General features: G+C 49.3%; 1 protein-coding gene across 20 annotated transcripts in view; it reads left to right on the top strand.

The window, feature by feature from the left end:
* The window catches only part of CAMK2G (calcium/calmodulin dependent protein kinase II gamma), a 54,987-nt gene that overhangs the window by 17,608 nt on the left and 11,194 nt on the right, over positions 1 to 26,185 (top strand). For 7 of the 20 annotated variants that reach the window (XM_061161856.1, XM_061161853.1, XM_061161851.1 and 4 more), the window contains exons 4-14: positions 2,292 to 2,346; positions 3,193 to 3,258; positions 5,458 to 5,530; positions 5,678 to 5,780; positions 6,209 to 6,292; positions 6,730 to 6,824; positions 7,375 to 7,497; positions 10,844 to 10,927; positions 11,201 to 11,243; positions 13,757 to 13,819; positions 15,760 to 15,803. In XM_061161856.1, the coding sequence (XP_061017839.1) occupies positions 2,292 to 2,346; positions 3,193 to 3,258; positions 5,458 to 5,530; positions 5,678 to 5,780; positions 6,209 to 6,292; positions 6,730 to 6,824; positions 7,375 to 7,497; positions 10,844 to 10,927; positions 11,201 to 11,243; positions 13,757 to 13,819; positions 15,760 to 15,803 (833 nt within the window). Of the gene's footprint in view, positions 1 to 2,291; positions 2,347 to 3,192; positions 3,259 to 5,457; positions 5,531 to 5,677; positions 5,781 to 6,208; positions 6,293 to 6,729; positions 6,825 to 7,374; positions 7,498 to 10,843; positions 10,928 to 11,200; positions 11,244 to 13,756; positions 13,820 to 15,759; positions 15,804 to 23,862; positions 24,556 to 26,185 lie in introns of those variants that run through there. The other 13 variants (XM_061161859.1, XM_061161861.1, XM_061161854.1 and 10 more) reach the window with 6 other exon arrangements.

Genomic DNA, 26,185 nt, shown 5'->3' with positions numbered 1-26,185 from the left:
TCTGCCCATCTGATTCCCCTCCCAGTTTCCTCACACCTGGACTCTGTGTGTGGTCTTACTGGTGAAGGGCAAGTGCCAATGACTCCCTGTCTGGGCAGAGGCATGGGTGCCTGCCCTTTTTGCCCTGTTGGGCTCGGGGCTGGGGGGTGGGGTGTGTGGGTCTGGGATTAGGATAGCCAGGTGCCAGGACTCCCCTGGGAATCACTATTAGCATTGTACCTGCTGCCCTGTTAGTGCCTCCTCCTGCTGCTGTTAGTCACCTCCCTAATGAAGCTGGTCTTTAGCTTCTGGGACAGCTGATTTCCAGGGGATTATTTGTATTACACACTTTAATGCTTTTTAATAGCAAATTTTTAATTAAATGGAAAGTCCTTTTGGAAGCGAGGGAGCAGCAGCTGCAGCAGGGCTCAGCATGAGACGCCCATTCCGGCCAGAGAAGCACAAGTCAGGAACGAGGGTGGCATGGCTTTGGGGGAGCTCGGCTTTGGGGGAGCTCGCCTGAGCATGCCTGGGTTAGTGACGGTAGAGGGGAGGCAAGGGTCTCGCTGTAGCTTCTTCACTCTGTCACCCACAGGCCTAGAGAAGTATGAGCTTGTTCGCCCAAGTACAGGAGAGAATCAGTTGAGGAGGAGGGATTTTAGGAGTACTACCCGCCTTTGATTCTGTTGGTAAATTGCAAAAGTACTGAGTTCTGGTGGAATTTTGAGGTTGAGTAACCAGATCAGATCTAATAAGGTCGGCAGTATGAAGCATAAACAATTGCTGGGCCCTGGTTCTCGCCCTGGCAGGCCCAAGTCCTCATTTGTCAAGTGAGGAAAAGCTCAGGGCTCCAGCGATGGCTGAGGGCCTAGATTTTACATTCAGCTCATCTTGCTTTGGGGGAAAGGGGAGGTAGGGAAGTGCCTCAGTCCTGAGGAGATGCCCTCACACTGGAAATGGAAGGTATCATTCGAGCTGGTAGGGGCCTGACACAGAAGAGATTTCTTTGTATCTGAGAACTTCACTGGTTGGTTTGGTGTCAGGCCATTGCTGAAGTGCTCTGTGAGGAGCTCTTGGAACTGCGTGAAGGTCAAACAGAGGGAGCCCCTTGGGACACAGGCTCTCCCATCAGGCGAGTGCAGGTGAGGGAAGGGACCTGAGCGGGAGGGTTGGTCAAAGCAGACGTGCATTTGCATTAGAATGATGCTCAGGGGGGCGGTTGGCATTTAACCCCCTGAGGTGGCTTTGTGGGCTGAAGCCTGAAGAGGAGACCTCAGCAGCATCAGGTTGGGCTCTTGCCCAAGAGCTCTGGAGGCTGAGTGGGAAGAGAGTCTGCTCACCAGCCTTTTCTTTCGCCTCTACTGCAGCTCCATGCAGTAGCCTCCCGTACCCATCTTGTGGGCACATTCGTGAGCCGTTTCTCTCCAGGCTCCACTGCTTTGTCGCCTGGGTGTGTGGGATCCTCCACATTTCTTGGAGGAAACACTGGTGTAAACCAGTATTCGGAGTCAGAAAGAGCTGTGTTCACATCTGGACACACCAGATCTTTGGCCTTCGGCAAGAAACTCTATGCCTTTGAGCCTCCATTGTCCTCATCTGTGGAATGGGAGTAATACTTATCTCGGAGTGGTCATCAGGAATATTAAACTCCTTGAAGTAGACACTATGTCCTTCCTAAATCCTACCATCTGCCACACACAGTCAGCCCTCGATACATACTTGTAGCTTAAGTAATGTATGGCAAAGAGCCTAACTCAAGGCCTGGCACGTAGTCAGCACTTAATAAATGGTTATTGTCGTTGCCTGGATCTGTGTGTTGCCTGCTGGGCTCTGCCTTTCCCACTTCTTCCCCTCCCCCTAACTCTTCTGCTCCCATTTACTCCAGGGTCTCCCATCTTGTCATTCTCTGTCCCTCTGCCGTCTGCATCCCTAGGTGCTTCTCACTCTGCACTGCACCCTCACACATCACCCTCACACATCACATCCCAGGATCACCTTCGCTGGGACCAGTCGCTCTCAGAAGAAGGTTCCTGCTTTTCTCTGTCTTGCCTGCCTTCTTAGCCACAAAGCTTCTGTCTCTCGCCTACATCTGAGGCGGTCTGAGGTGCTGACCCGAGCCCTGGACCTGTGGTCTGGTCATCTCTGCTCTGCGGCCGCATCTTGGACCCAGGGATGCTGGGCATCTGCCCCTTCTTGGGAGAGAGCCTGTGGGGCTGACAGGATGGGGCAGGGCTGGGGTGGCCAAGGAGGAGAGGAGTAGGCTTTCCAGGTTTTCTCTCTGTTAATCTCTGTCCCCATCTCCTCTCTTGCAGTACGCCTCCATGACAGTATTTCTGAAGAAGGGTTTCACTACCTCGTGTTTGACCTGTAAGTGCTACTTTCTGAGGGTGTGGGGGCCTTTCCCTCCAGCTGGGTCAAGAGGAAGGCTTGGAAAAAAAGCCCTAAACTGAGTCTTCAGCCTCTGCCAAGGGTCCCTCTCCTTTGCCCGTGGAGAGGGGTTTGATTTTGAACACCCTCTGGTGATGAGCTGATTGCCGAGGGTCTCCTTGCACCCTCAGTGTTTCTCCAGGGCTCTGACCCTGGGGTGGCATTGCTCTTGCATTTTCTGTTCAGTAGCACACCTTGTGCAGATGCTTATTTTGTCTTGTTTCTCGGTGGAGATATAGAACATAGCTCTTTGCATGACCTTAAGAATTCTGGGAAACTGAAGGCACCTTTTATTAGCTGTAAACTGGGCTCCCATTGGTCTCTCCTCCACTCTGGTTGTGGTTTAACGTCTTAAAAGTGGTTCTTCACCGAATGGAAATGCCTCTTTGGTATTTTCAGGGTTGGGCCTCTGTGTCCTTGGTCTCATTGTTCTTCAACTTCAGTAGTAGGTCAGTCCTTCTTGGGCAGCTGGATTTTAGTATTCATATTGGTCTCAAATAAAGCTAAGACTGTTCGAATAAGTCAGTTATTTTCTCTTAACTGCCTGTAAATTCATCTTTACCAGAGTATTAGGTAATCTACAAATTATAGAAACAGAAGTGTGCCGGAGGAGGGGAGGGCTCACATTGTCCCAGGAAGAAGCTCCATTTAGTTGAAGGATTGGTGTGTTTTGAGCTTGCATTCAAAGCACATGTAGAGTTGACACGTCTCTGAAAGCCGTTGTACAGTGTGGCTGTTGGTTACCTGTTGGATGCTGCCTCCTCTGACCCTCTTTGTTGCTTGCAGTGTTACCGGCGGAGAGCTGTTTGAAGACATTGTGGCCAGGGAATACTACAGTGAAGCCGATGCCAGGTGAGACAAGGGCCCTGTGGCATAAGTGTGCCTCTTAACCATCTTAGGGGGCAGGGCATGGTGCCTGTTTGAACCGTCTTTGGAAGCGATCAGAAGAGCTCTTACCTGGACAAAGATTCTGTAGAGTTGGACTCAGGCTACATTCCATGGGCATGCTTAGAAGTTAATAATTCAGCACTCCCAGATCAGTTTTCTGCAAAGCTCTTACAAATCTCTTTCACCCTGTCACACCAGAAATACCTTTCCTTTGCACCGCTGTATACTCACGAGGGCCCAGGGGCTCTCCCTATCTCCACTTCCTTCTTCTGACAAATTCTGCTGCATACAAGGCATCCTGGGAATGATCCAGAGATGGGGAAAGCATGGTTTGTGTCCCAAAGGAGTGTAAACGTCTGGGCTAATAATCTATACAGGGAACTTCCTGGGAGATTTCACCCATCATCACCTTGTGTCTTGACCACCAGGACCAGCTTTTCAGGTTGGAGGACCATTCCTCGGCCACACCCCTCAGCCCCCAGCCCTCTAAGAAACCCTGGCAGCTTCTTCACATGACGCAGCAGAATTCCTCCCACACCACAGCTCTTGGGCACTTGTTTGGCTTGCCTTTCCTGCCCTGGCTCCTCCCCCACCCCCGAATCTTTTCTGAGGGTGATGTCCTGACAACCTGACTTTGAGTGTCCTGCCGGCAGCCTTCTCAGGCATATGTGGCAGCTCTGGCTGCCTCTGGGTGTGTGTGTGTGTGGGGGTGGGGGGGGGACACAGCTTCCTCACAGATTTCTCAACCCTTAGAGGCCAACGTTTGCTGATCAGCTTCAGATGCTTCAGCCTCAGGAAAAATTCTCAAGTGGGAGATGAATTCCAGTGCCAGCAGGGGAGGACCAGGCTCTGGGGCGGGAGGAGGAGGCGGTGATAGCTCAGGGAGCCTGGCGGGGAGGAGGGGGAGCTGGGGCGGGTGACTGTACCAGTGGGCTTGGCCTGGCTCTGCTGGGACACTTCGCACTTTTGCCATTTTTGGCCAGAAGGCTCTCCCTGCTAGCTTGGCTCTGTTCTAATTATATATTTCTGTGGAGACTCGCCTCTTCAGCTCAGTCTTAAAGTCTCTTCGGCCTACTCTTGGACCATGTCCTTATGGGGAGGCCTGAGCCTCAGCCTCCAGGAACCCAGAGAGATACTTTGGCTCTTGTGGAAGCCCCAGCCTCAGATTTCAGAGGAAGGAATACTGTCAGTCCAGGTTACTGATGTTTGGGCCAGATCATTTTTGGTCGTGAGGACCCCTCTTGTGCATTGTAGGTCTAGAAGCATCCCAGGCCTCTATCTGCTAGATGCCAATAGCACCCTCCCTCTCAGTGGTGACAACCAGCAGTGTCTCCAGGTGTTGCCAGATGTCCCCTGGGGGCCGAAATCATCCTCTGGTTTTCACCAGTGCTCTGGACTGCTGGGGCACTCCACCGGGAGTTGACCACAGGCGTGGAGGATGGTTTGGAAGGTGGACGGCCTTCAAGAATTTGAGAATCAGCAGCCCAGTGTGACTCTATGCTAGTTTGTCTTCTTCTGTGCAAAAGCATGATGAGAAATGCTCCTTGGGGGGGCCGCTTTGGGACTCTCTTAAGTGTCTTATTTCTCAATGATGCCTGTGTACTCATTTTCTCTCCCCTACCAAATGATAAACTTCAGGGCCGGCACTGGGTCCCCTATACAGCTGGTGTGATACCCAGTCCAGTGCTTATAGGTGCTTGATAAATGTTTACCTACCCCCAAAACAACTTAGGCTTGGTGGGACTATCCTTCCTGAGTTGCCACCACAAGCCTCTTCTCCAAGAACACAGTTACTATAGGGGGAAAGAGAAAGGAGGAAGGGGTTGGATGGTGTCTCTTTCTCAGGCGTCTGAGGTATTCTTTCTTAGAAACGAATTGGATATGCTGAGCCTTCACAATCTAAGGAGGCTTGGTGGACCCTGTTCTGGTCTGTCCTCTGCTGTTATCTAGTGGGAGACCCTGGACGAACCACTTAGTCTGCTTGGGCCTCAGTTTCCTCTTTCGTAAAGTAGGTTGAACAGATGGTGTCCGAAGTCCAAGGTTTTAGCTCCTCGTTCAGTGGTTCTGTGTGAATCCATGACCCAGGGTTAAGTGCTTTAGTCTACGGCATGTGGTCGTGGATGGTTTAACCCTGCACTAACCTTTCTTTTCGTGCTTTTGCAGCCACTGTATACATCAGATTCTGGAGAGTGTTAACCACATCCACCAGCACGACATTGTCCACCGGGACCTGAAGGTACTTACTGCCAGGCTCCCCTTTGCCTCTTGTTTGTGAAGCACTGGCGCCACCTGGTGCCAGGTGATAGTACTGCATGGTCCCAAGCTAAGTTCGTCTGGGCTGCGGGATTGGTGCCTCACGAGGTTCTCTGTCTTCCTTATACAGCCTGAGAACCTGCTGCTGGCGAGTAAATGCAAGGGTGCTGCCGTCAAGCTGGCTGATTTTGGCCTAGCCATCGAAGTACAGGGGGAGCAACAGGCTTGGTTTGGTAAGCGTGACCCCGTCTTCCTGGAATGCAGCTCCCGCCCTTCCTCCTCTTCCTGATCTGCCTTCCTCTTTCAGAACTACAAGCCAGACCCTTAATGGTCCTGGCCTCCTCAGAGACTGGAGGCAGGGAGGGCAGAGAGCTCCCCCTGGCCCTCCATGACGCAGTACAGTGAGACTAGCTGCTGTCAGCACTGCATTCTTGCTGCCTCCGGGGACAATGGAAGTTCCTTTAAGGCACATGTATTTGCCCTCTGGTTTAGATTCCGGGCACTACAAGAAGCCCAGCCTGTCGTCTCTTGCTGCCCAAGTGCTGAGAGCTTATGTAGCCAAATCAACAGAAGTAAGAAGGGACTTGGGGAAAACTGCTGATGTGGATTTAATGAGAGAGAAAGTGGGTTCAGTGTGCCTCCGCTCTCTCTTCCGCTACAGGTTTTGCTGGCACCCCAGGTTACTTGTCCCCTGAGGTCTTGAGGAAAGATCCCTATGGAAAACCTGTGGATATCTGGGCCTGCGGTAAGCCCATTCCACATACTCAGCTTTTTGGTGTTAAGGGCGCTCAACTTCCAGCGATGACAAGAAAGAGGCATTGCTATTCCCTGCGGGTCCCACAGGCATCTGGTATATGTGAAGTCACAGCATTTGCTCTGGTGTCCCCCGGGATGGCTGTTCCCATCACAACCTCCTCCCCAGCTTCCTAGATGATGATGATGTTTCCTTCTCAAAGAGGGATTTACCCATGCCTTAGTGGGTGGGTTATGCCTGAAGAAATCCCAGACATGGTGTGGTGACGTGGGGTGTGAAGCACAGTGGCACGGCATTGTCGGCTGCCATCCACCTCTCTCTCTGGGATGGTCCTTGACTTTCTGGGTGGCTCAGAGCCCCATGTGGCTTTTCTTGGTTCTTCAGCAAAGCAGGTGACTGACCCCAGTGACCTGTGTTCTGTCTTGTAGGGGTCATCCTGTATATCCTCCTGGTGGGCTACCCTCCTTTCTGGGATGAGGATCAGCACAAGCTGTATCAGCAGATCAAGGCTGGAGCCTATGATGTAAGGACCAGTTTGTTCCTGCCCCTCTGTCCAGGGGAAGGGGGTGTGCTGAGTATGTTGCAGGGTGTGGGGAGTGTCAGGGATTTTGAGGACCATATAGGCCTCAACTCTTGTCACCACCTGTCCCAGGGAGCAGCTTTTTTGCACAGCCATTGTTGGTGGCTGTAAAATCACGGAGTCCACTAAAGCCCTTTGTTCTGTTATTTGTGGCTGTGTAGTGCGCGTGTGACATCGAGGTGAGAAGTGTGGCGGCTTCTCCCACTGCTTGGGGCCTTGGGCATAGTGTTGAGCAGCGGGATCCTCCTCGTGGGGAGATGGACTTGAACCAGATGTCAGGGTCCCCTGGTGTGATATTCTGGCATTCTAACCATGATTGTTCTGTTCTTCTTTCCCAGTCTGTAAGTTGACTCAGGTCCTGGGATACTCAGTGCTTAGCCCACTTCGTGCTAGGCAGCTTTCGATAGTTAACCAGGGTTAACCTTGTAACCCTGGTTACAAGGGGTATAAGGTGCACAGGTTTCATATCCCTCCTTCTCCTGTTCCCACTTAGTTCCCATCACCAGAGTGGGACACAGTGACTCCAGAAGCCAAGAACTTGATCAACCAGATGCTGACCATAAACCCCGCAAAGCGTATCACAGCTGACCAGGCTCTCAAGCACCCATGGGTCTGTGTAAGTGTCTTCTCCCGAGGTCAAGGAGATCCAGGATATCAGCTCTCAACGTGCTCATAGCACTGTCTTTACCCCCCTTCTTGTGACTAGAGAATGATCATTTGGGGCCTTGAGCTAAGACGCTGCAGAGGGGACAGGGGACTGGGTGGGGCCCAGGGGCAGCAAATGTCACCAAGAGAAGCCAGGGAAGCGATTGGGACTAACTGGCCTCTCTGTGACCTTCCCCCACTCATTTGGCAGGTATGACTTAGTTTTGCTGTTGAATGAGGGCTTAGGTTGACCCTTGCAGACTCCGGTTGATGACAGAAAGCAGCCAGCAGAACTCAAAAGTAAATTGCCATGCCTAGAGTGCACATCCAGATCCCAAATCAGACAGCTCTAATGGGAAGGTGATGAGACCCAACAAATAAACAAAAGAGGCCTGTGAGCAATGAAAAAAGAGCTTCTGAAGTTCAGTTACAAAGCTCGTCCTAGGAGAGCCCCCAGGCTATCAGTGTGGGTCGTCATTATGCTCTGTTTTTGTGTAAAGTTCTGTCTGGCTGCAATATCTCTTTTCAAACAGGGTCTGCTATAGTCAGGCCTCCTGACAAACCATGATGCATGTATTTATTTGCTCTTTTCCATGTTTACTGAATGCCTCTTTGGTGCTGGTCCCTGTGTGCTGGAGATACAAAGATGAATAAGGCCTGGTGCCTTCCCCCACAGATCTCAGAGATGATCTGGGGAGACAGGCACTCAAGCAGGCAACCAGTGCAATGTGACAAGTACGTAAAAAAAAAATCTAACGAGTGTATAGGAGCCCCTGCCGTCTCTGGTGGGCAGTGGGATTGCTGAAGGCCTGGAGGAGGTGAGCTCTGTCCTGGTTCTCGGCAGATTACGGGAAATTCCCCAGGATGATAACCTGCAGACTGAGGTTAGCACGGGTTAAGGTGAGTGGCTATGGGGAATTATGATGAGTTTAAGGAATGTTAAGTAGTTTGGTTGTAGGTGAAGGTAGGGCTACAGGAATATAAGAGAACGAAGCCAAAAACGATGCCAGTGACATACAAGTTTCTGCCTAAGGAGTTTGGGTTTTATTCTGAAAGCATAGGGAACCATTTAAGAGTTTCGAGGAAGGGAATGAAATATGCAATTAAGAAAGATCACTTTGGAAGCTGTGTAGAAAATGGAATTGAAGAGGCAGGGGCAGAGAGAGCTAAGGAAGCTGTTGTGGTTGTCTAAGCAAGGCCAGACAAGGTTTCAGCTAAGGGTAATGATAGGATAGGTGGTGTGGCAAGGAGTGGACACATTTGAGAGATATTTGAGAGAGATAATAAAAAGGACTTTGTGACCAACTGGATTTGGAAAGTGAAGGTCTTTTGAGAGAGAGATCTGTGGGAATTGCCAGGTTTTGAGTTGGTAACTGAGCTGGAGGGTTGTATCATTGACTGACCCAGAGGAAACCTAGAGGAGGAGCCCTTTTATAAGAAAAGATGATGATTTTAGTTTCATACATGTTAAGTATGGGGGCCTCCAGCTGGAGACATCCCGTGGGGAGTTAGAAGTATGGAGAAGTTAATCAGAAATACAGGTTGTGGTCATTTCTGTATGGATGGTGTTGGGGCTATAGAAATAGATGGGATTGGTTCTCTGCTAATTGAATCCTTACTGTGGGCTGTTGTAAGAGAAGATATGGCCACCAGCATTTAGTGGCCCGGAGAGGAGCCAGCAAAGGGGGCTGCGAATGAGAATGTCCATGGGAGAAGGAAGATCAGGAGATCCTACAAAACAGGAGGTCTCAGGAAGGGAGGGTCTGTAATCAGATGCTTCAGAAAGTCCATGATAAAGATGGAAGAGAGCCTGTTGCCTGTGACCACTTAGAAGCATTGTTTCATTATTTCACTGAAAGAGGCAGTGCAGTCAGAGAGACCGATGATACTGCTAGAGAAGATGGATGAGTCAGGGGATGTTTTAAAATCTTGCCATTGATTATATTATGTTGACTGCAGAGAAGAATATTATCCAGAATAAAGGGTTTAAAATATTGGCTAAATTTTGGCTCAATGTGAGACCTGTAGAAGGTGTCCTATCTACTAATCTGGAAGATAATTTGACTTGTTTTATGTAAAAAAACAATATATATATATATATATATATACACACACACACATATAGGCTAACTGAAGAACCAGTGTTTGGAAAGCACAAGAGAGGGGCTCTGGAGCCCAGGTCAGGGGGCCAGCACATGAGGGGTGATGCTTCTGAGACCTGGGATTAGGTTGCAGGGGGTTGAAAATCAGCTTGTGGGGGGAAGGCTGGAACTGAAGAAGTTCTTGCTCGATCATCTCTCATTTCTCTGGTTTAGAAGTTTACACTTTGGAGGAGGAAATGAAATATGATACACACACACACACACACACCCGCCCCCGACTCCAGAAGGTCGACAGAAGGGAGAGTTGCTTCAGGAACCAGGAAAGGGAGAAGCCAGGGATGAGGGCAAGGATGGCAGGGTAGTCCCGTGGGGGTGTGGGCACCAGGCTACATGTTGTAGGTTTTATTTTTCTAGCAGACTAGCCAAGATATAACAAGAGCAGAGTAAAGGGATGAGCCACTTAAAATGGGTATTCAAGAATTGTGGGAATAGTATGTTCTGGGGGCCTGTTTGTGGGCCCTCCACCCTATCATCCTGTATATCTCAGTAGCCCCTGAGGACACCTCTGTATTAGGATATTATGTAATAATTAATGCTTGTATTGCTGACCCTGAGTTATCAGGGAAATGTAAATCATGTCTAAGGGACTCTGTTTAAAAGTTAGCAGTAATACATTGAAGAAAAATTCACATCCAAAATGGTGAAGAGAATTGATGCTTCAAGGTGAAGATCCTCAGTTTCTCACATCACAACTTCATTTAGGACCTTGTAGGGGGCTGCTGAGAGGAGCTCTTGGAAAGAATGAATGTTCTCTGCAGAGAGCAGGACCCCCTCCTGTTTTCTCACTGCCCAGAATCTGGAGTGCATTAGGTGCTCACTAAATAGTAGGTGAAGGAATAACTGCGTGAGGATCACAACACACAGAATACTCACCCTTTCCATAGCCTCCATCCCCTAAGAAAGATCAAAATGCTCTCTCGGGCACCCTCATCCAGCATCAATTACTGGTGGTGTTTTCATGTTCAAATTATTGTCCTTACATAACCTTGAGTTTTGGGTAGAGCTTTTATTGTAAAAGCATTTTTCACATCTATGACCTCGTCTTACCTTTGGAGCAACTCTGGGTGGCTGAGCACAAGGCCACCGGTGCTGGGACTATGGTAGGGGGCAGAGGATGTGCCTGGGGGCTCACAGGCCTGTCTGTTTGGCTTCCAGCAACGGTCCACCGTGGCATCTATGATGCATCGTCAAGAGACAGTGGAGTGCCTACGCAAGTTCAATGCCCGGAGAAAACTGAAGGTGAGTTGTGCCTTCTGGGCCAGGCTGCCAGCGGCCTGAAATCATTCCTTTTGGCAGTGCGCCCCCTGCCCCATCACAACAGGAGAGATAGAGTGAATCTTCCCAGTCATCACCACCATTAATCGGCCGGCTGGGACAATCTCTCATGGCTGGAGCTGAGCTGTGAACATTGTACCCAAGGAGGGCCCCTCGGCAGCAGTTGCACTCTGCCTGAGAACAGAGCATGCTTCTGTAGAGCCTGATGGAATTCACAGGACCCTTTTCTTTTTCCAGGGTGCCATCCTCACGACCATGCTTGTCTCCAGGAACTTTTCAGGTATGTGTTCAGCTGTGCCATTTCATTCTCTGAGGTGAGTGGGTCAGGATGGGCCATTGCCAGGTATCATGCCATCCCGATGCTGGGTATCTCAGGCAGCACCTTGACCAGGATGGTGAGGATGCTGTTTGGAGGCCCTGCTACAGCTGAGTCTTGTAACCTGAAATTCTGGGGGACTTTACTTGACTTCAGGTTTATGATCGGCGTTTCCTAGAACCTCACAAGGAGTAACCTGCCCAGTCTTCCATTTACGTTGTCCTTGGGGATTCTTAATTCTCTGAAGACTCTCAGCACTTTAAGATTTTAGACAGTCTCAAGGGCACCGGAGGATGTGCTTGGGAAAAGAAAGGGATGAGATAGAGTGAATCTTCCCAGTTACCCCCATTAATTGGCCAACTGGGACGATATCTACATCGTTGTGTCCAAGCAGCGATGACTAATAGAAATCATTCCAGATGTTTAAAGCATTTACAGTGACTATGCTTAAAATATTCTCTGTGATACTAACCGTAAAAATGAAGAAACAGGCCAGCAGGATGGAGGGAAAGGAACTTGCTTAAATTCGTACATGGAATTCGGAGACTTGGGACCAATAATTTGTAAATCACACTTGACATTTCTTTTTAAGATGCAAGACACTCCACCTTCCCGCCCCCCTCCCCACCCCCCGCCTCCCCATCATTGTTCACCTTTAGTTGGGAAGCATCATGGCTTTTCTGTGAGGAAAAGAGTAATGACAGGACTTAAAAGACAGAAAGGTCTCTTCCCAACTTGCCTTTTTCCCTGTCCTCCCTCCCCCTCACCTCCAGCCCCACTAGTTTGGTTCAAGACTTCCCCTGCTTTCTCATAACCACACTCCTTCCCTTGCTTTCCCTCTGCACAGCCATGGTGTGGGGTGGGGGTGGGGGGAGCGGTGTGCAGAAGGCTCAGGTGGACAGCTCCCTGGGCAGAGATTGCCCCTTGAACTTGAGTCCATAGGCCTGGCTCCAGTAGTTCCAGCCTTGCCTCTGGAGTTTCATGAACTCTATAGACTGCGAGCCACAGGGCCCCGGAAGGTCAGGACTAGACAGTGAGCTGGGAGACTGTCCTCCTCAGAGGGACCTGTGACCCTGGTCAGGGCTCAGTCTTGTGTTGTGGGCACCCATGAAGGAAAGGCTGTGTTTTGGATTCACCTTACAAATGGGGATAGGCGGGCACAGTGAGCCACCTCCAGCAGAGGTGGAGCTGTTGTCCCTCCTCGGGCCTCTGGTCGTCTAATTCTGCTTACAGCTTCTATGTTCTGGGTTTAAGAAAGCCCTTCGAGAGGATGCTCAAGGGCAGTTCTGTGCCCACCCTGGAATGGGGTGATCTGTTCTTGCTCTGAGTAGAAGAGACGTGAAACAGGCTGCTAGGAAATCAATAGCATGTGCCCAGCCCTGAGACAGCCTCCGCATCAGCTTCTTCTGTCCATTTCAGGAAATTGGTGTCCTAGTTTCAGGAACTCGGTCTCTGTCAGGACACAGCACCTTCACTGGTCCCTAAAGAGCCTCCTGCCCTTGCGGCTCAGACTCTGTCTGGCCTTCACACTCACTTTGCCCTGGCTCAAGAGACAAAAAAAAAAAAAATGTTGCAAGCATTCCAGGATAACCTCTTCTGCCCTGACTCTGGGACAGGTGAAGACAGAGCCTGTCTCCAGAAGCTTCTCTAGAAAGAGGTATGTACAGGTATAATCAAGAAGAAAGGGCACGTGTGTGCTTCTTCAGGAACAAGTGAGGCTGTTTTCTGAGTTGATCCCAAGTAGAAAGTTCAGCTTATCCCTGGATTCGAGCAGGTTGGCAAAAGGTGAAATTGGGGCTTCTAGAATGTATTGCTTTAGCAGCCTTGATTTTCTTTCTGGGGGCTCATTTTTTGGGCATCTACACCTTTGGAACACTGTGAAATACAGCCTTCCCTGGCCACCTGCCTTGAAGAGGGAAAGTGACCTGTGTCTCCGAGAAGCTGGGGGATGTGGAGATCAGTGAACTAGGGCCACAGACCCTCCCCGGGCCCCAGGTGCCCATCTCTGTACCGTTTGGAATGTGGGCGAAGCAAAGGGCTGCCATCTGAAAATGTCCTTCTTTAGGTCCCCTCGGGAGGAAGGTCTGCAGATGAGATTCCGACTCCTCACAGCCTTAAGCTAGGGCTGGGCTGGGCTGCCTCGGAAAGGACGGCCACCCCTCTCCAAGTCAGGTTTGGGCCTGCAGACCTTCCACCCGAGGTGGTCGTGGGACAGGTGGAGCCCCGGGATTTCCCCACGACCTGTCCGAGCCTGGCCCTCTCAGGTCCCCAGACTGCTGCAGGACTGGCTGCACCTGCTCACCAGCCTGCCCCCGGCGCCTCCGCTCCCCCAGCTCGGCCAGCTTGGCCACGCCGCCCGGATCCTGCTGTGCGCGGCGGCAGCGGGTTCCTGCGCCTCGCTCTGGGGCATGCTCGCTGCTGACTGGCCCCCGTGGCTTTGCGGCAGCTCTGTGCACTGAGAGACTGTATCCCCTCAGTTGGCAGGCAGAGCTCCGCCCCCGCCTCGCCTGCCGCGAGCGCCGCCGGCCTGGCCGGGCAAGGTACGTGGCATGAGTCCTCCCCGACCGCCTGCCTCGGCTCCCTGCCACCCCACCAGGAGGGCCAGCATGCCAGGCCCGTTCACCAGGGAGGCGAGTCCCATGCTTGCGGGCTGAGATGGGCATGCCGGACGGACCACCTAACTTGGCATCTGCGAGCGCCTCGGTGTTACGGAGCCCCCTAACCAGCCGTGCATGCTGGGCGCTTGCCAACTCTCAGGAGGCAATAGCCTGGGGACGTGGAGCTGGGCAGCAGGAGGCTTTCCTCCCAATGCGCCGCCCGCCTGACAGCCTGGCCTACCTGTGAGGGCTGCGGCCAAGGCGACCCGAGACAGCCCTGGCCTGGCCGCGACCTGCGCTGGGGACCAGGACTAGGCTTCAGCCGCACTGGTAGGCCCCGCCCCGCCGCGGAGGAAGCCACGCCCCTCAAAATTGTGAGGTCTGGCCTTGCAAGCCTCTGGGTCTGGAAGGCAATAGAGTGCAGAAGTTGTGCAGACAGCCGTCCCTGGGTTTGGATCCTAGCCCTGCCTCACCCCGAGCAAGTCACAGCAGCTCTCCCAGCCTCAGTTTCCTCATCTCTCCAATGGAGCTAATAACAGTTAAAATCATTTTTTACTAAGGCTCTCAACGCTGCCTGTAGGAGAAGACTTGTCCAAAAAATATCCCTGTTGCTGAGACCCCCACCCCAGACAAATAAAATCAGAATCCCTAGGGCATGGGATAGGCATAAGGTTTTTGTTTTTGTTTTTGTTTCTCCCAATTCCCAAGTGATTCTAATGGGCTATCAGAGTTGAGAACTTTGATGTATGTAAAGCACTTAACACAGTGGCTGGTCAGACATAGTAGTAAGCACAGTAAAAAAAAAAATTTTTTTTCAGATCACCCCAGCATTAACTGGAGATAGAACCAAAGTCTGTCTGTGGAGGTCAGAGTTGTTGTGATTCCCTTGGGAGACCCAGCTTGGGTAGGAATGGCCACATGAAGGAAAGCGCTGCAGCAGTACTGACCGTTGTTAACACTTGTTGAGTGCTTGCTATGTGCCAGGCACTCTGCTTAGTGCTTTTCATGCCATGATCCCATTTTATAGATAAAGAAACTGAGGTTCAGAGAGGTTAGGTAACTCACACAGCTAGTTAGCAGTAGACCCAAGATGCAAGCCCATCAGAGTCAGGGTGGATCAGACAGTTGGACTGATTCCCTCTCCCTGGAATCTCCCATCCACTGCCTGCCACCTTCCTGTGGCCTTTGTGGCCAACAGACATCCCCATCCTTCCTAGTGGAGCTCATCAGCATCACCCTGTCCCTGGCTAGAGTCTGTCTGCCCAGTCCTTTCTGCTCAGTGGGTCCAGAGACTAGACTCCGAGGAAAGGGTGGCATTGAGGACCTGCCCGTCAAGGCTTCAGCCCCCCTGGCAAAGCCCTCCTGTGGGTGCTCCTGGTCTCCGTGTCTGTGTCTGTCTGTCCTCACGTCTGGTCTCCTTCGTGAACTGTGACACTCTTGTTTCTTGAGAACACTCAGGAGATGTCTTGCATCCTTGCAGCTTGGCCATCCTGAGAATTTCCATGGCATCTAGGGGTGGAGCCCTCACCTTTCACCCTGGCACTCTGCTTCCAGGCCTAGGTGGAAGCTGTTGAAGGCAGAGTTCCCAATCGCCCAGGCAGCCCCAGTGTTGATTGTGGTTTTCTCCTAAGCCCGGAGTGTCCTTGTTTCTGCTGAGTCCTCTTCCATGGCAGAGGAAATCCTGGGGTGCCACCCTGCGGGTCTGACGCCGCCTGAGATGCCCTTCTTGCTCTGGGGCCTCAGGAAGGGCCTCATTTAGGGGTTTCAGGAGACTCCTGGCCCCTTTGTCAAACATGTCAGTCTCTTGCGGATCCAGCTGCCAGACTTCAGGTTGAGGAGAGGGTACCATGCAGGAGACTTGATTTTTCTCTTTGTTTTCACAGCTGCCAAAAGCCTATTGAACAAGAAGTCGGACGGCGGTGTCAAGGTAGGTGTCTCCACTCCTCCAGCCCAAGTGTGGCCCCTCTCCCCAAAAAGTCACTCCTGGGACTCCTTGGCACTTTGTCACTTCTTTCCCCAAGAACCTCCCTATCCTTGCTTTTTGCTTTAAACCAGAAACGTCTGTGCTCAGAACAGCAGGTTCCACTGGCCTGGGAGGGCAGAGGGATACGTGCTTCATCTGACCCTAGCTTGATTGGAAAGACTCAGGGGAGGTGATTCAAACTATAGTTTGCTAGAACTGAATCCTGAACTTGACTTCCAGACACAGGTTTTATCTCCAGGGCTTGACTGTCTGGGTTTTTTAGATTATTCGTTAATCTTATTTTCTTTTTAAAGCACAAACCCATTTAATCAAATGAAAGCAAAGTTTGCCTGGTTGACTCAGGACACAAGGCTTGGCACCTGAAGCTACTATCCTTTTCTCTTTTTTCTGATCTCCAAAGCACTTCCAGAACTCAGCTCAAATACCATTGAGGGATAGCGTCTTGAACTGTCTCGAGGCACAGGTGCCTTAGCAACAGGCAAGGGACTTGGTTGTCACAGCTCGTCTTCATTTGGTGAGGGAAACTTTTCTGGGGGATCAAGGCATGAGGAGGGACCGGGCCCCATAAGCAGGAAGTCTCAGTGAGGGTGCCTGCTTGGCCAAGGTAGAGGGGTCCACACAAAGCTCAAGGTGTTCCTAGATGCTTTGGGGGCAGAAAGCGCCCTGGGCTGGGGAGATAGATAGGAGTTCATGCTATCTTGAAACCTACCAACTTATACCACAGAGAAGTTCAAACCATTATCATGCAAACCTTTAAATTAAGACAAAAGTTTAAATGAGACTTTTCCCTGGAATCTTATGTTCCCCGCTGAGATAGACCTGTGCCCCTTTCCCTGCGCCCATCCCTTCCTTTTTCTCTCATTCTTTGCATGCCTGCTTCCGTGTACTTCTGCCCTAAGGAGGGGAGCTTGGGCTCCACACACACCTGCTGCCATAGAGCTGGGGTTGATTGACAGCCCCTCAGTTTCAGGGCTGTGGGCTAGATAGTGGAGCCAAGTTAGGAAAAGGTGTGTATGTGAACTTCATTGCTCAGTCGTGTCCAACTCTTGTGACCTCATGGGCTGTAGCTGCCAGGCTCCTCTGTCCATAGGTTATCCTGGCAAGAAAATTAGAGCGAGTTGCCATTTCCTACTCCAGAAGATCTACCCGACCCAGAGATTGAACCTGTGTCTCCTGCATTGGCAGGTGGATTCTTTACCACTGAGCCACCTAGGAATCCCTAGGGAAAGGTGGTCAGTTTATTTAGAGATTTTGCATGTGTCTTTCTGGAGAAGAAGCTAGAATCTGTCTTCACAAAGTGTTTATTAAATACCTATCAGAGGCTCAGTGCTAGGGGCACATAAGAGGTATAAGAGGAGATGCAGATTTCATTCAGCCTCAAGAAGTTGCAAGGTTAATTGAAAAGGAAAGTGGACACACCTGGAATCAGCTAAGCACTGAATGGTGTATGGACCCTATAAGGGATGGTTCAGTCCAAGAAGCTTTGGAAGAAACTTGTTGGAGAAAGCTACAAGGATATAGGAAGATTGGACCCACGTCAGTGACTGCCTTTAGAAAATGGGATTGGAGGCAAGGGCAGGATGGGGAAGGCACACCTTTATTTTTTAAATTTGTATACATGTTTTCTTCAAAATGGGAATGTATTATTTTTGTAACTTAAAAACAACAAAAAGATATTTTTATAGGTTCTGTTATATATCTTGATGTTCTCTGCTCAACTGAAACATGGAGTATATGGTAAAGGGATACAGAAAACACAGCTGGATTGGTCTGGTTGGGCAGAGAAATTGGAGGTTTGTGTGTTAGACCACAGGAAACACTGAAGGCCACTGAGCAGAGAAGGTTAAGAGTGGTGTTTTTGAAAGACTTGGCTAAGTGTGTCAGGGTAAATAGAGGACGCTAGTGTCAACCACAAATTGGCACTTGCCATTGGTACTTACCATCTACCTCTACAAGGATTAAATCATATGCTGCTGCAGCTACTAATTTTCAACACCCCCTAAAAGGAGTTCAGGGTGGAGAGCTGAAATGAGGCACTCTATACTCTGGTTAAAACTGGCAGAACAGGTCTTCAGATAGTTAGATATAATCAAGAGCCAATTTTATGAGCCCAATTCATTCTTATAACTTCCCATATCTAGAAAACCACTAAAGTCCTTCATGGTGACAAATGTTCCTTGTGACTAGCAGAAACCTTCTGCGGAAAAAAAGAAAAAAAAATATGTGTTTGATTGCATGTACTTCCCCTTTACCAAAATCACACATATACTGACCTTCCCCTCTACTTCTTTGGAGCACTTTCTCAGAGTTATCTGAGGTGCTGTCTTCTGGGCTATAGTCCTCATTTTTGCCCCAAATAAAACTTAATTCACAACTCTCACATGGTACATTTTTTAAGTTGACAGTAGGAGCTAGACACAGAAGTATCAACTAGGACTTATTATAGTCTGGGTATAGGGTGAAGTAAAGATGATGAGAAATATAAAGAGTTAATATTCAAACTAACCAGAGGAGCACAGACCAACCATCTGGCATAGGTGCTGCCTATGGGTCACTGGTCCAGCTCTGCCCATGAGTGCCAGGCTCGGATTAGACATTAGCCCTGATAAGAGGTGTGGCAAAGGATGTTCCCATTGGATTCAGGGATTAAAAGAGGATCCTTCAAAGGTAATGTCAAAGTTTCAGAACTGTTAAAAGAAATGGTGGTATCTCTGCTGGAATGGGGAGTAGTGAAGGAATGTTTCAGAGGGAAGAGATGTTTTCTTTTGAACCACATTGAGACTGAGAGACAGGTAGAGTTCTGGGAGGAAATGTCTTTTTTTTTTTTTTTTTAAGATTTATTTATTCATTTTTGGTTCTGCTGGGTCCTCACTGCTGTGTACAGGCTTTCTCTAGTTGTGGCTACTAGAAGCTACTCTTTGTTGCGGTGCACAGGCTTATTGCAGTGTTTCTCTTGTTGCAGAACACAGGCTGTAGGCGCCTAGGCTTCAGTAGTTGCAGCACAGGGACTCAGTAATTGTGGCCCACGGGCTCTAGAACACTGGCTCAGTAGTTGTGGCACATGGGGCTTAGTCCCGGCATGTGGGAACTTCCCGGATCAGGGATTAAACTCGTGACCCTTGCATTGGGCAGGCAGATTCTCAATGAGTAGACCACCAGGGAATGGGTGGAAAGGTCGTTAAAGCTGGTATAGCCCAGGGAGGTCAACACTGGATGTGCAAAGGGTGTCTCACATGAGTGAATCGCATGAGTCCACTTACTCAGCCAGTTCTGGGTCGGCAGCAACATGATCCATCCTTTAAAGTGTTCACCATGGGAGACAGACAGGGAAACCACGAGTTCTGGTGTGGTCTGTTAAGGGCAAGGAGGGAGGTGCATGCAGGATGGTCACTGGGGAGCAGAGACCAGTATCTGAGCCAGAACAGGAAACTGAGTTTGAAGGACTAGTTGGATTTTGCCAAGTTAAGGGGAGGGAAGAGAAAGACATTCCAGGCGGAGGGAATAGCCCATGTGAAGATACACTAGTTTGAAACAGCATTATGATTCTGGGAACTCTGTTAGCTTTTATATGGCAGAAGCAAAGAGTGGTTGCTCAAAATAGGACCTGAAAGAAAGCAGTGACAGCTGAGATGGTGAGAGGATGGTTAAAGGTGTCATTAAGGAATAGGTTTCTAGCAGAACTTTGTAGATCCTGGCCTCAGGCACAGCCATTAAGACTAGCCTAAGGAGCTAGGTAAAATACACAGATGCCAGGGCCCAGCCTGGACTTCAGGTTCAGAAAGCCTTGGGTGGAAGGCAGAATCTGACTAATTCCATTCCTGCATATGAATCCAAAGCACACAAAGGTTTAAGAGTCCGGGAAAGGCAAAAATTTCAGGGATATCTGTTTTTAAGAGGCTGGAAGAAGAATCAGCAAAGGAAATGGAGAAAGAGGTAGATGAAGAACAGAAGTGTGCAGCAAAGCCAGTCCTTACAGGAACACAGAAACGCAGGCTAGGCAAACAGAATCAGCAGTTAAATTGCTTTGGGGAACCTAGCCCAGGGTCTGACCCTGATCGAGTGCTCCATAAATGAGTTTTATGCTTGGGAAAAGACTTTAAATATAGAGGTGGGACCAGAAACTAAGATGCAAGTTTTTAAGAAGGGCATGACCAACCAAAATTGAAAGGCCAATAAGAGATTGGGGAAAATATTCTCAGCAGGTGTGATGGGATGTTCTGTTCTTTGTAGCTTCGGTCATGTCCTGCTCTTTGTGACCCCATGGACTGCAGCCCACCAGGCTCCTCTTCCCATGGGGATTCTGCAGGCAAGAATACTGGAATGGGTTGCCATGCCCTCCTCCAGGGGATCGTCCCAACCCAGGGATTGAACCCATGTCTCCCACATTTGCAGGCAGATTCGCTACCATCTGAGCCACCAGGGAAGCCCAGTGATGGGATGAGTTAATATTATTTTTATGCAGAAGAGCTTTCTGTAATAAATAAGAATACTCCCTAAAAACCCCTGGCAGATAAATGGTCAGTGAAGATGAACTGACAGTATGAAAAGAGGAAGTAGCTTGGGTTAACCTCTCACTGGTGTCAGAGGCAGGTTGAAATGCGGTACCATTTTTTACTTTTTTTTTGGCCACACCACGCGGCATGGGGGATCTTAATTCCCCGACCAGGGATCGAACCTGTGCACCCTGCACTGGGAGGGCAGAGTCTTAACCAGTGGGCTACCAGGGAAGTCCCCATTTTTTGACTCTTCAGTTTGTGGTAGTAGTGTAAATCAGAATGAACCCCTCCTAAAACAGCCTGTGTGTCAAAAGCCATAAAAGCGTTCCTGTTTTACCCTTTAGTTCTAATTCTGGGAATTTTTCCTAAAGGAATCATTCAAAATATGGGAAAACTGAAAGCAGAAATATGTTCAACATGACATTATTTATAACCATGAGAAGATGAGAAACATCAAAAGCTAACAAGATAATGACATGGGGAACATCAAAAGCCAATAAGATAATGACTAGATAATTATGGGAATTCTAATTGACCATTAACAAAGTTATTAATTTTTATGACTATATAATGACAGAAATGTTTTAAGTGGAAAAATGAGGTACAAAGCAGTACGTACACTACTGTCTAAATTTTGTTTTAAAAAAACAAAGTTTTTTAGATTATATTCAGTGTATAATGTGTGAATAGAAAAAGAACAAGGAGAAAACCCACTGAAGTGTTACTAGTAGCTTCACTGGGTGATGGGAATTTGGAAACTTATTTCATATATTTTTCTGTATTTTCTACATTTTTCACCTAGACTGTGTATTACTTTGATAATCAGAATAAAAATTAAGATGCTATTTATTTTTAAAGTAAGGTATTAAAATAAAGGAACGATAAACTCGTATACAGCTTACAATGATATTTTAAAATTGGATATACAAAAGACTGGCAAGAGTGATAGGACTCTGGGTGTTTTTCCCCTCTTTTCCAAGCTGCTTGTAATGTGGTTGCAGTCCTTTTATAATCGGGAATAAGTATATATTAATGAACAGCGTGGTTGGATAAAAGTACCACAAAAGCGGAAGGAAAAGACAAGGCAAGGTATGCGGGGTTTTTGCTTTTCTGGGCCTTCTTGAACATCAAGGTGATGATCTGTATTATGAGGAAGACCTGTGAAGCTGCCCAGAAGATCCTGAGCTGTCCGCATCCCAGACCTTTCTTTTAGACCCCACCCTCCTTTCCCAGCCCCACCCGACTCCCCAGTTCCTGCTGGGAGTCCATAGGGAGAGTTCTCTCTTGCTGTCCAGAAGCTTTCACAGACTCTCTCAGGTATCAGCATTGGTTTGAGCAGCAAGTCTTCCTCATGCATTTGAATTTGGGGACGTCAGGTTCTGCTTAGGTTTCTTCAAAAGTAGATGCCAGTGACCCAGGGTCTATGGAGGAGCAGAGCCATTTAGGAGGACAGACTTCTCCTTGAGAGTAACTTGTGCATTCCACTAGTCCCAGGCCAGAGGGCCATCCAGTCTTTAAGGAGAGAGAAGGAAGAAAAGGAGGGAGAAATAAGGGAAGGAAAGAAGGAAGAGAGGGAGGAAAGAAGGGAGAGAGGAAGGGAGGAAAAAGAAAAGGGAGAGAGGTCCTGTTATTTTCCTTAAGTACTGTTTGAATGTTTCAGTGTGGGATGGACGCTTGAACCTTCTTTTGGTTTAAAATTTTAAATGTTTCATTGTTAAACATAAGTGAGGTGTGGTTCTTTAAAAAAACGATCTGGAAATTAAATAGTGCTGCTGGCTGCAGGGGAGGAGGCCAGCTATGCACAACTGCGGGCAAAGCCCTAAAGGAATGGGAGAAAGAAATGGAACGAAGTCTGCTCACCTGGTAGAAACTAAGCCATGAGTAGAAAGGATTATCTTGGGTTTTCCTGCAGGGCAGTTTAGGAAAAAGAGAGCCAGTTGGGAGCAAATTGGGAACTTATTCCTCATTAGTTGAAGCAGACGGCAGAAAGTGAAGGCAAGATGTGAGTGAAAGCAACCTGCATGGCCTGTGACAAGACCAGCCCTGGGCTGGGCCCCTGCTGTTTTCAGTGCTGGGATTCCAGGCGAGTCAGAAGCCTGTGCTCTGCTTTAACCCAGGGGAAAACCACAGTCAGCAATCCACAAACCCAGTTTAACTCTGCAAACATTTGTTGATCGCATGTTAACTCTTAAGATATTTTGCTAAATTGCCATGACAAATAAGATACAGACCTTCCTTCAAAGTGTTACCCATCTGGTTGGATAAAGTGATAAGTATATATGAATGTAAAGCAAATCCCTCTTTTTTGGATAATTTGGAAGTAAAATCTCCTATGTGAGTATATATGAAAGGCTAAAAGCAAGAGGCTTCATTATATTTAGACTTTCTTTTTCCTTAGATATATTTCAAAATTGTGGGCCATTCTTTTAAATACTTGTAGTCCCCTTCTTTTGGGAAAAAAACACATTCACAAAAATGTCTTCTCAAGTAGAATGTCAACTGCTTGAGGGCAGAAACATCTATCTGTGTTCACCATGCCTAGAATAGTCCTCAACAAGCATTTGTTGGGTATTGTTAGATGAATATGCAAGTCAAAAGACAGACAGACATATTCAAAGGGGACTTCTGTCTCCCAGCAAGCTAATGATAAAATTCTTAATTACCTTTCAACTTTTAGACACAGTCTTCTGAGATGTATTTTCAGTGCTCCATACAGTCTATTTTTCTGTGCTTGTTTCATATCTGAACATAAAGTTTTTGAGCATCTACTTGAGACTAAGGCATCCATGCTTTCAGCATTTCCTGTGGTTGGCGTCTTTGTGTCCATGTGATAACTGCACTTCTAACCACCCACACTCCTGTTGTTCCATTGCCCCCTAGTTGCAAAATGTAGTAAAACATTGAAATCTCATAAATGAGCCTGGCCATACCAACAGAGAAATGGGTGCCAAGCTATAATGTTTGTCAAATGATTTCAAAAGTCCAACATCTTTATCTGAAAAGTTATAGAGGTGCAGTGAAAAAGTTTAGGTTCAGAAGTGAAGCGTTGTTAAAGCTGAGCATGACTTAAGAGTAGCTTTGGCTCTTTACCTGATAGCTGTTCACTCAAATCTCAGGCAGACCTAGTAGTGAGAGAAATAATCCTATAGGTGAGCTCGATAAGCCGAAACCTATAAATTTGCAGTGAAATGTTACTTACTCTCAGACCTGTGACTTAATCTCCTTTAAAGAAGTTTCTCAGAGCAAAGCTGAGACACCTCAGAATATACTCAGTGTTTGTGAACCTGACAGCGAAGTTCTTTCTCCCTCTCTCTGGATCTGGAGGGATGTGTGTGCCTGTCCGACTAGACACTGTTTTAACCCTTCTGGTGCTGGACTCCAGGTCTCCTCCTCCTCTTTCCTCCTGAGGCAGAGCCCACGCTGGCGCACTAACCTGCAGCGTCTCTGTGCTTCTCTTCTTACCTCCTCTTTCCCCTTCTCTTTCCCTCTTGCTGTGGTGTGTCCAGAAAAGGAAGTCGAGTTCCAGCGTGCACCTAATGGTGAGCCTTGCCTGCCCACCCGTCCGCCCGCCCCATGCTGCCTGCGCCCGCCTGCCGGCCACGCAAACCCGCGCTGCCACGTGCGTGTGCTTCCCTCATCCTCACTGCATGTCGTGCCGTGCGGGCAGGTGTGGCCTGTCCTGCCAGGCGGGGTCCAGTGCCCGAGGTCACCCGGCGGCCTCAGAACTAGGCATTGGAAGGAGTGGTGTGGCACTCCCTGCTGCCGCGCTTGGACTGCCCCCAGCAGCCCCAGGGCAGGATGTAGATCTGGTAGGGATTCGGGGCCAGGTGGCAAGCACTGGGGGAGACCCTCACTTATGGTCGCTCAGGAGGAGAGGCCCTGGGCACAAGCACTACTTCCTACAGATCGGCAGCCAGGGGGCCTCCGTGTGGGGTGCGGAGGAGCCGGGTGGAGGCTCCGAGCCTCACTCTCACTCTCGCGGCTTTCCCCTGTGCTGGTGCCCCTCAGCCGGCTGTGCCCAGAGTTTTGTCCTTCCCACCCCACCCACAGGGACACCAGCTGAAAGGCTGCAGAGCTCGTCTTCTTTCTCAAGGGACACAGAGCACCCAGTGGAATGCAGCAGCCTGAATCGTTATGAAACATCTATTGGGTTGGCCAAAAAGTTCATTTGGATTTTTCCATAAGGTGTCATGAAAAACCCAAATGAACTTTTTGGCCAACTCGATACTAAAGCCAGAGGTGGGGCTACCTGGGTGACATCCCAGCCCTCCGCAGATATGGCAGGTTTTACAGACACGATGCAGTCCTTACCCCATGCCAGGGTCTTTATCTCAGCTTTGCAAACAGAATGGCTTCATTCAATCAGCCCCGAATAGGTCCATGTCAGCAGCTGAGCGAGGAGGGCTCTGCACTTTTGGGGGGATATGGAAGAGAGCAGAGCTTTTGTGAGATTAGGCCCACATTCTGTCTATTCCTGGGGCCCCCTTCTCCAGCCTGCAGAGTTGAACAGAGTCTTAAAGCACCTGGTGCCTGGCTTGAGGTTCCATGCTGAGCCCCAGATTTGGGAACATCTCAACCACTGACCACTGATAGCAAGTTACAGCTTTGGGTGTGGTCCGAGGGGGCCACAAAAGAGGCTTCTGGGCAAGAAGTGGGACAGTCTGGATAGCTTTCTGGATGTGTTCTGGGGGAGAAAAAGCATGTCCTAGCTGCCAGTGTGCCCTCATTGGCACCCTGCACATTGATGGTCGCTGGACATTTGTGTGTCTGCATGTTGGAGAACTCACGGGCATCAGGCTGCTCCATTAGTGGCCCCCAGTTCCACAGGGACTCCTAGTGAGACTAAGTGTATTTGTTGGTTAGGGGGTTGTAAGAGGCAGGGAGCATCAGTATGACTCCTTGCCCTGGAGATCGGCCTCCTTCCTTCCTCGCCATCCTCTTCCCACCTCCCCTGCTGTGCCACTCAGTGTAATATTCTGAAAGGCAAGGAGGTAGCCTGGTGGTCTGCTGCTGTTGGCCTGCTAGGCAGCCTCCTGTTTCCTAAGGACTAGGACTGCTGACTGGAGAACCCACTCCAGTCCTCTTGCCTGGAAAATCCCATGGAGGGAGGAGCCTGGTAGGCTGCAATCCATGGGGTCGTGAAGAGTCGGACACGACTGAGCGACTTCGCTTTCACTTTTCACTTTCATGCATTGGAGAAGGAAATGGCAACCCACTCCAGTGTTCTTGCCTGGAGAATCCCAGGGATGGGGAGCCTGGTGGGCTGCCGTCTATGGGGTCGCACAGAGTCGGACACGACTAAAGCAACTTAGCAGCAGCAGGACTGCTGATGCAGCATCCACCTGGACTCCCCTGCTGCTCTTGGGAGTTCTGCCCATGTTCCCAGCTGATCACATCTAAGATCCATCAGGCAAACAGGCCAACAGCACAGCCCTGCGTCTGCTCCCCTGGGTCAGTGGTTGCATTTTGTATCCAGAGTCAAATTCTACCCCTTTCCTCTGTGGATGCCATCTCCTCGACCAGGTTTTCTTTCTCTTCTTGTTCCTCTTCAGATCAGGCTTCAGTCTAGTAGGGGCAGAAAATGCAGGTTGAAAGGGCAGCAGGGGGCTCCCACAGTTAGGGGACCCAGAGTTCCTGAATTTTGTTCTGCTTTCTTATAAACTGCATTTCTTTTCCCCTATAAAGTGAGAATATCCTGAATTTCTCTGGGTGAAGTATGATTGTATGATGACAGGGCACCTAGCATCAGCAAAGATTTCTGGAGAGATGCTTTAAAACAAGTCTTTGGGCTCCTTCCACCTTGAGGATGCCTCCAGGACTAGGTCTCTT

This window comes from Dama dama, chromosome 15, assembly GCF_033118175.1.
Source record: "Dama dama isolate Ldn47 chromosome 15, ASM3311817v1, whole genome shotgun sequence".
NCBI classification, from domain to species: domain Eukaryota; kingdom Metazoa; phylum Chordata; class Mammalia; order Artiodactyla; family Cervidae; genus Dama; species Dama dama.
Note: the sequence above shows the minus strand (reverse complement) of the source record. Positions and strands in the feature narration are given on the sequence as shown.